Genomic DNA, 8,520 nt, shown 5'->3' on the forward strand with positions numbered 1-8,520 from the left:
ATATTTATATATATATATATATATATGTGTGTGTGTGTGTGTAAATCAAATTTATCTCTTCTCCAAATTTAATATCAACTGTTTCAATGCCTCTTGTTTTGTTGACAATGAACTCATAAGTAAAGGGCTCAAATCAAGGATCTTCACCATTACAGTTTATCCCATCAATAATGTTGTTTTCACCCATTTTTTTCCTTCTAGGAACAGTTATCACTAATTTAACTTACATGGTTTTCGCTAGCTTTTTGTATTGCTTTTTTTTTTTTAAATTTAAATCAATCTTCACACTTGATAGTAATTTTCTCCATGACTTCAAGAGAGTGGACAGTTTTCTTGATATTCATGCAGCTGCAATTTTATATATAATACATAATATTGTAAAAAATTTCCTAAAACACACAGCTAGTACCCTTTTCAATCTTTTTCCTCCACAGTATTACCCCCTGAACAAAGAACTGAATGAGAGCAGTCACACTTGGTAGTAAAAACTTTGCAGCAATTTTTACTTCTGCAGGATGAGATACAACATTATCAGTAAGTAACACAGCCTTTAATGGCAATTTTTTAAAAATGAGATAGTCTGGTACCTGAGGAATAAAGTGTTTATTAAACCAATATTGAAAAATTGTTTATTCATTCATACTCTTGATTGGTTGTAATAATTTACTAATGTGGTCTTTAAATAAAGAAATTTTCTTTTATTTTATTTTTGATGGTATCATAACAGTTAGTTTTACTTAACAAACTGACTCAGTGTGTAATTAAAACTGAAAATGTATATTTGATATTTCTGTTCTGCTGCAATACATTCAGATTCAAGAGTGAGTGAAAGAAGTTGGTAACATTTTTATAATATGTTTTACTTATCTGGGTCATAAATCTTCAGATAAATGATAAATAAAATACATATTTTTCTATTTATATCACTTTGAACTATCAAAATGCAGATAATTAGAAGTTGACATCTTTAAATAATTACAGGATTGTATATCTTTAAATAATTATCATTACATAAAATCAACTTTTGAAAGAAATAATTATTTTTCTAGAATGAGAAAAAAAAATCTATACACATTTATAACAAATAAAATCTTTTAAATCTATAAACATTGGTTATTACTGAATTAGGTTCAAGAGCAGACAGCACAGAGGAAACCTGACTGCAGCTGATAGTAGGAAGGGCTGATGATGTCAACTGGGATAAGAGCTGTGCAGTGTATTCACTACTATCACCTCCTGAAATCAACAATTTAGTAAATAATAAAAATAAAACAACCTTCGAAATATATAATAAAAATCTTAAAAGGTTTATATAACTTATTAATTATAAGGGAATAAAATGTTGTGGAGGAAGTAGCACCTTTACCTAAGGTCGACCTAGCTACTCTTGTGGATTCCAGGCAAGTAAAGAATTTGAACCAACTCGGAGGGGCCACTTCCATGTTATTAGTGGTAAACTCCTCCCCTCCCTGGTTGTGGAGTCAGGGCCAGAGAAAGGAGCTTGACTTATGACCTTACTAGCAAGTGTAAGAAAAAGAAGGGCTTCAGAATCACGTAATGGAATGAGGAAAGTCTACAAAGGAAAAAGAAGAAAACTAGCCCTCCTTAACAGGATCCATGAAGATGCTATGGACTTAGTCTGCATAAAAGAAACCTGTCTCAATTCCAACCTGCGGTTTGGTGTGAGAGGCTGTTAGGTCTTCAGGAAGGATTGTGTTGGCCAAAATAAGGGAAGAATCCTCACCATGGTGTGAAACTCTCTCTCAGCCAAGGATATACCCTTAGAAAATGTGTTTAAAATATTAAAATAGGCAGAGATTTTTGGAATACTGGTGCAGATTGGAAACAGACAACTCAAGCTGTACAATGTTTATTGCCCCAACGATAAAACCCTCTTTTATCAAGCTATGGATGTCCATGAGGACAACTGTGTCGTAATAGGAGACTTCAATGCTCATCACTATCAATGCATCCCCTTCGTGGGGATATCGTGTTTTAGATCAGCGAGGGAGAAAGTTGAAACCCTGAAGGTGTCCTAGAACTAATTACCAGACCTGATAATCCTCCTATATCCTATTCACAATGTTCGAAAACGGCATGCCCCAGGGAATGGTAATTACCCAGTACTATTCCTAATCTTCATAAATGATATTATGAAGAATCTGCCAAATAATGTCATGTGGTCAACTAACACCCAGGACTTAGTGTTTGCATTAAGCAATCTGGCTGTCACTGCACAGCCATTGATGACAAACCAACTTGGAGGAAACAACCACAGGTCAATCACGCTTGAGATAGACTTGGATTTTCTAGCCTCTGAAACAGTTCTCCTACCTAGATGGAACTACAAGAAGGCCAAATAGGACATCTCATGAACAATGTATTGTTAAAGAAGATTAATATGTCTGCCCAGCAATTTACCCCAGCCTCATTACAAGCAGCAAAAGAAAGCATCCCTAGAGGTTGTAAAAACACACAATAGGACTGAGGAGTTTGACATGCGGGAAAACAGTGTTTCTCAGTTATGAGATAAGGTAGATAGACATTCATCTTCTCAGAACTTGAGGCTGAGGAGGGCAACAACCGAATTGGGATGCGATATTACAAAAACAAAAAAGAAGGCCTGGCATATACTCCAAAAGTGCAAGCAAGCTGTTTTTTGAGCAAAGGAGACTGATGTGGCCCTTTCCAACTGAGGTGCAGAGAAAGCTCTATGGAAGCCTGGAAGACCCCAAGAGAACAATCAAATTTTTATTTTAATCCCTGACTTGGCTATCTAAGGGAAGAACGCCAAAGAAGAAAACTTATTAATTTTGATCAACTTGTTGAACCATAAACTAAAATTAAATACACTAATTGAATAACATTGTTAAAGAAGTTAACATGGCTGTTAAAGAAGTAATAAATAATAAAATTAAAGCCATTTACAAAAGCTCATACATTATTCTTTGGTCAACATGTAAAGTTCCCTGGTCTGCAACTCTGAATATCCTTCATCACAATTCACTTATTACACATTTTTTAATCCCCCTCATACCAAAATCAAATCATCTTCAATGTAGTAGAAATCATCACTTCACTTGTGAGAAATGATTTTTAACTGATGAGGAGCTTTTTTTTTTATTCCTCTTCCTCACCATTTCTGGCATACAGGGTTCGGCAGCAGGGGGGTAGTGCTAGGGTAACGCATGCCAACCAGGGTAACTGTACTACCAGTAATTATTAATTTTATTTTATCACAGGAAATTTTTTTTAAAATTTATTTATTGGTGTTCAACTGTGGGTGTTAGATGGGGCTGCACCTTATCCACCTGCATCCATCCGGATGCCTCCTCCAGCATGCAGCCTGGTCCAGCCCTCCTAGTCTCAGTATGTGTTTGCTTCTTCAACTTCAACTTCTTGTATTGGTGGCTCACCGATCTCAGGTGGTCGAGCCTTTCCTAACCTGAAATGCATCGAGCCGACCACCTCTTTCCATCTGTACATGAACTCCCTGAGGAAGGGATAATTCTCCTCCTCCTTCAGACGAGGAAAGTCTGTCTCGGTGAGGGCGAATATCCTGGTTTTCCTCACTAACGGCATGATGTCCTTCCAAGGCTGTGCAATTCAACACTACATGCTCTGCAGTTTCAGAGACTCAACAGGTCGATGTTCTTCCCAAAGCTTTGTAACTTTCCCCGGAACCCACCATGTCACGTCATGATCTGCGAGACCTAATAATCTGGGAGGCCCCATCTAGCTCTCAGTCTTGAATGAATGGTAGGGAAGAACTTCCTCAGAGAGGCCCCCTTCTGGCTCGCCAGCCACTTTCCATACATGAAATGTTCTACTAAATGAAATCTTCCTTGAGGATGAGGTCCAGGGGCATCGTGCTCTGGCCAGCACCTGCACTGCATTATGCGACACCATTTGGTAGGTCTTCGTGACTCTCAGCAGAGCCAATCTCCGTATGGTAGCCAGTCTCCTTTTTTGATCCTGCATGAGGTTCCAGCTCCATGCAGAGAATGTGTACCTCAGAATACCCAGTACCAAACTGGTAAGGATCTAAAAACTTCTCCTAATTAAAAGAAACTTACCAACCACAACACTGGTACTGGTATTCGGTGGGGGAACAAGTCCGCTTTTTGCCACCCCCTGACGGCTACCTAGGTTGCCGCTGCATACTAACCAAGGTGGGAGTGTCAAGATTCATTCTTCGGGACCACCGAAAAATGAATATTTAACTGCCCTAGGTGGGAATCGAACCCACAAGGTTCCGAACCGAGCAACCCGCACGGCCGTCACATCCCTAACCACAACACAAGAAAACGATACTTTTATACAAAAACAATAGTAAGATTTGTCCTACCAAAAGCTTTATATAGATTCCTATGTCAGTAAATAAAAAATAAGAATATCCATTGAGCCATTTTAACAAACAGAGAAAAAGTATGAGACTATAATCCAAACAATTCAGAAAAAAAAAAAAAATTTCTATGCCAAAGTCAAATTAAAATACAATAAATAGCACAAAGAATAGGTCAATAAAAATAGGATGAGAACAGTAAAATCACAATCTATTTTCCATTTAAAACCACTTCTATTATTATCACAAAATTTCAAAGACAGGAACAAGGAACAAAAAAACGTTAAAACATTTGTATTTAAAAAAAATATAGACTGAACTAATTTCATCATAAATTTTCAAGAATAATAAGTTACCTATTAATAAATACTTCTAAGGAATTAATTTATAATCCAAGATATGTTAAATGAAGAAAAAAGTGATGATGAATTTTAGGAAAAAATTAATTGCTTGCCCATAGCGGTTAGTTGAATTTGAAAAGAAAATTATTTCATTTTGGAAGAAAATTAAATACCTATTTCTATATAATGGTAAGAAAAATACATACATTATTGCAAAAAGCTATAGTTCTTGCATATAACATTAAATTGGATTGTAAACAAGATAAGAAAACTTGCAATATAAACTTACAGAGATTTGCTAAGGTTAACATACCTGAGGCATATGTCAGTTGTATTGCTTCAACAACATCACAACTCTTATGCTTCCTGACTTCACTATCACATAAGTCTATAATCAATGGCAACATCTTTTCTTCGCTTAAAGCCCATCCAAGCTTAAATTCTTTTCCTGGACTATTAAGAAGTGCCTACAGAAAATTTAAAAGATTAATCAGTATCCCAGAGTAAACAATCAAAGGAAATGTATATATTTCAAAAGACAATATTGTACTGAATTTTCAAGTTCGCTCTAATTACAAGAAATACACAATAGTAATCCCAAAAGTAAGACTTTTTTTTTTAAGAATGGAATTTAGTTTATTATTTAAAATATTTAAAGGTAGAATATTTGTTTTTTGTTCTATATAATCACCAACTTGGTCATAGTTTTGAAGATGCTATGATGGTTTTTGCATAACTATATCAAACCAGTTTTCTGCCTTTTCCATGAGACAACATTGAACCTCATTTATACCATATCATAGTCAAAGCTGAATCAACTTCTGGCCAAATGTTCTTTAACTTAAGAAACAGGTAGGAGTCACTGGGTGCCAAGTCCAATCAAGGAGGGTGGGTGATAATGTTCTACTAAAATTTTTGCAAAAAAGCAACAGTTTGAAGGGTAACATATAACGGTTCGTGCACAGGTAACACGGGCAAGTGTTGCCGAGAAGAAAGCTTACATGTTTTTGTTCTACATTCCTCTACTCAGGTTCTTGAAATGCAGGTCAGCGATTTTCTTCATTATTTCACAGTATCTGTCAGCAATTATTATTATCTGCAGCAGAAGATATACAGTCTGCGCAAAGTCTGTTGGTAAAATCATGGCAACTGCACTTTGGGATAAAAAGGAGGTAGGTATTACTGGTTTTAATACCTGTTGGGAATGTAATATATTATATCACAACCTGAAGATAGTCTAGACATACTCCCTAAATGACCTTATATTCTCCACAATGAAATATTCTTAAAACTTCTACAGGTCATAATGGTATTTCTGTCAAATTTATAAAACTTCTCCCTCCAAAAAAAACCATTGTTCAACCAATAAATAAAAATTTCAAATCCTGTATTGAATGGATGTTATTTATACAAACTGGGCTGAATATTTTGAGAAACTTTAAAAAAGAATTTAAAATTATTATTTATTTTGATAAACATTTCTCTATGAAATTTAAAATTCATAAGCAAGATTTCAGGAACGTTATCACCTAACATAAGATGGGAATGTAGCAATATATGGCATTAAAAAAATCCCAAGTACCTCTAAATTATAATGTTGGGATATGACAAATGAACAATTAATTTACTCTATTATTAAAATTGAAATTTTATCTTTTGTATTATCTAGATTTTCTATCATTTAAAACCAATGTAAATAAAAATATTAGTAAGCCAAAATAGATCAGTAAATGTAACAAATTAAGATTGAATGTTTAAGACCTGGACATAAGCCAAAACTTAAACTGTTACACAAAACAATTGTATTAAAAAGATTCTAGTTTGTATTCATTTATAATTTGTTCTGTACATTAACCTCCAAATAGCCAGGCACATTCTACATTGCTGTAGTACTTGGTTCCGTCAATGTTAATATCTGTGCAATCCATTCATAAAGAGTTGTTACTTAAGTTAATTGCTAAGTGCAACCCATATTTGCACTTATATGTGTTCTAGGCTACATCATTGTTCTTGAAATGTTTGTAACTAGTCTATTTTAATTTTAAAACATTGATCATCTTCAATTTTATATGCTATTAGGATCAATGCTTTCAATACTACAACACCTTTGTTGTAAGTATACTACATTTCTGCTCTGTAACGCATATGTACATCTATAAATGTACATATAATATAGTACATGTATCAAGTGTAATTACATCATGTACATATTGAATGTGTAATGGTGACATCCAATACATTTAAACCTAAATTAGCTGTTGGGCTTCTATTCAATTCATTTTCGTGTACCTATAAAATAAAAGTAACAATACAGCTATTACCTGTCTTAGTATTCCTTCATTTTCCTGCCTGATTATTGATGAGTTATGAGAAAGTTCTGTCTGACAATCCGATAATGTTAAATCAGGTTCGAAGGGCAACTTGTCCAGTTTTTCTTTCTCTTCAGACATGCTTCATGACTTTGATAAATTATGAAAAACTAGAGCTCAATGAAAAATAGTGGAATCATGAGGTGTACTAGCCTACCTTCTACACCACAACCCCAGATGAAGACCTGAAACTCAGGTCGAAACGTCGGCATAAAATAAATAAATATGGTTTTGTTTATTTATGTTGTTCTTTGCTGACCGCACCCCCCGACAAACTTCTCCTAAAAATAGTGGAACGTTGCTAGCAAATTTTTAATCAAAAGCAATGGTTAACGATAATTTAAATCGTACAACACTTCCATCAAAATAAAAAAAAAATAAAATAAAACATTTAACTAAGAATGTGGATAAATTCGGCTAAGGACATACAAAGGTTTACATAAAACCAAATATAAACTCAAATTATACAGGAACTACTAATCAAAACAATAACCTCTCCATTTCTTATCTCCCTAAATGAGGTCGTCCATTGAGATATGAACAATAATAAGATCCTAATATTTCCATACAAACGAACAAGCTGAACATTTCTATTAATTAAATATTTAGTGTTATTTGCTTATATTAATAAATAATGAACTATCAATATTTATTAATATAAGCAAATAACACTAAATATTTCTATTAATTAAATATTTCATAAAACTGTACTTCAACTAAATAGTGAATACATTTTTTTGGAGCAGGCACTATAAGCGTGAAAGTGAGGGGGGAGTGAACGTGGCGGCCGCCCGAGCACCCCTTGAAGGAGGGTCCCCCCAAAAAATTGTAATAACTGATAAGATTGTTTTTTCTACTTTTACTTTTGTTATAACTTTATTAGTTAAAATTGATTACTCGTTAAAATTGTTTACATTTGTAATCATGAAGTAATCTATGTAATAATCTCTCCAGAATAAAGCCATTAGTATAATGATTAAAAAAAGAAGTACTGACATTAATATGTTCTTTGATAATTGGTATGACCTGGGCCCTGTTTCATAATGAAAGCTAACAGTATTAGTTTATATTACAAGTATACAAACTGCTTATTTTTTTTTATGATTGGGGTGACTATTAGTGATATTACAGGAATTAAAAAATACTAAAATATAAGTTACTATCGCACAAGTCAAGGTAATTGAATTAAGATAAATCTACAAGACTAATTGTATTAGTTTATGATTATGAAACAGAGTCCTGGTAACACTGGTGTACCGCGCGCACAAAATTATTAGTGTTGCATTTTACTCTAAATGTACAAATCCTGTGAGTGTTTTGTGTAGTTTTAATTGCTAATTGGTCACCATATTCTTGCCTTGTATTATCCAGGTAAGATTAAGTTTTGCTAAAATTGAGAAAAATGAATGGAGATGTTGATTTCGTATTCTTATGAACAAAAATTAATTTCTTGTCTTGGCCACTT

General features: G+C 33.9%; 1 protein-coding gene across 1 annotated transcript in view; it reads right to left on the bottom strand.

Moving 5' to 3' along the window:
• LOC106692721 (zinc finger protein 708) overlaps window positions 1-7,575 on the bottom strand; it is a gene marked incomplete in the record, with an annotated part of 25,732 nt that extends 18,157 nt beyond the window's left edge. Inside the window, 3 exon segments of the mRNA XM_067053039.1 lie at window positions 1,121-1,236; window positions 5,000-5,153; window positions 7,008-7,575. Of these exon segments, the coding sequence (XP_066909140.1) occupies window positions 1,121-1,236; window positions 5,000-5,153; window positions 7,008-7,136 (399 nt within the window).
• Window positions 7,576-8,520: the final 945 nt, after the last annotated feature.

This window comes from Halyomorpha halys, unplaced genomic scaffold (genome assembly GCF_000696795.3).
Source record: "Halyomorpha halys isolate HHAL.00 unplaced genomic scaffold, Hhal_1.1 Scaffold68.1, whole genome shotgun sequence".
NCBI lineage: Eukaryota > Metazoa > Arthropoda > Insecta > Hemiptera > Pentatomidae > Halyomorpha > Halyomorpha halys.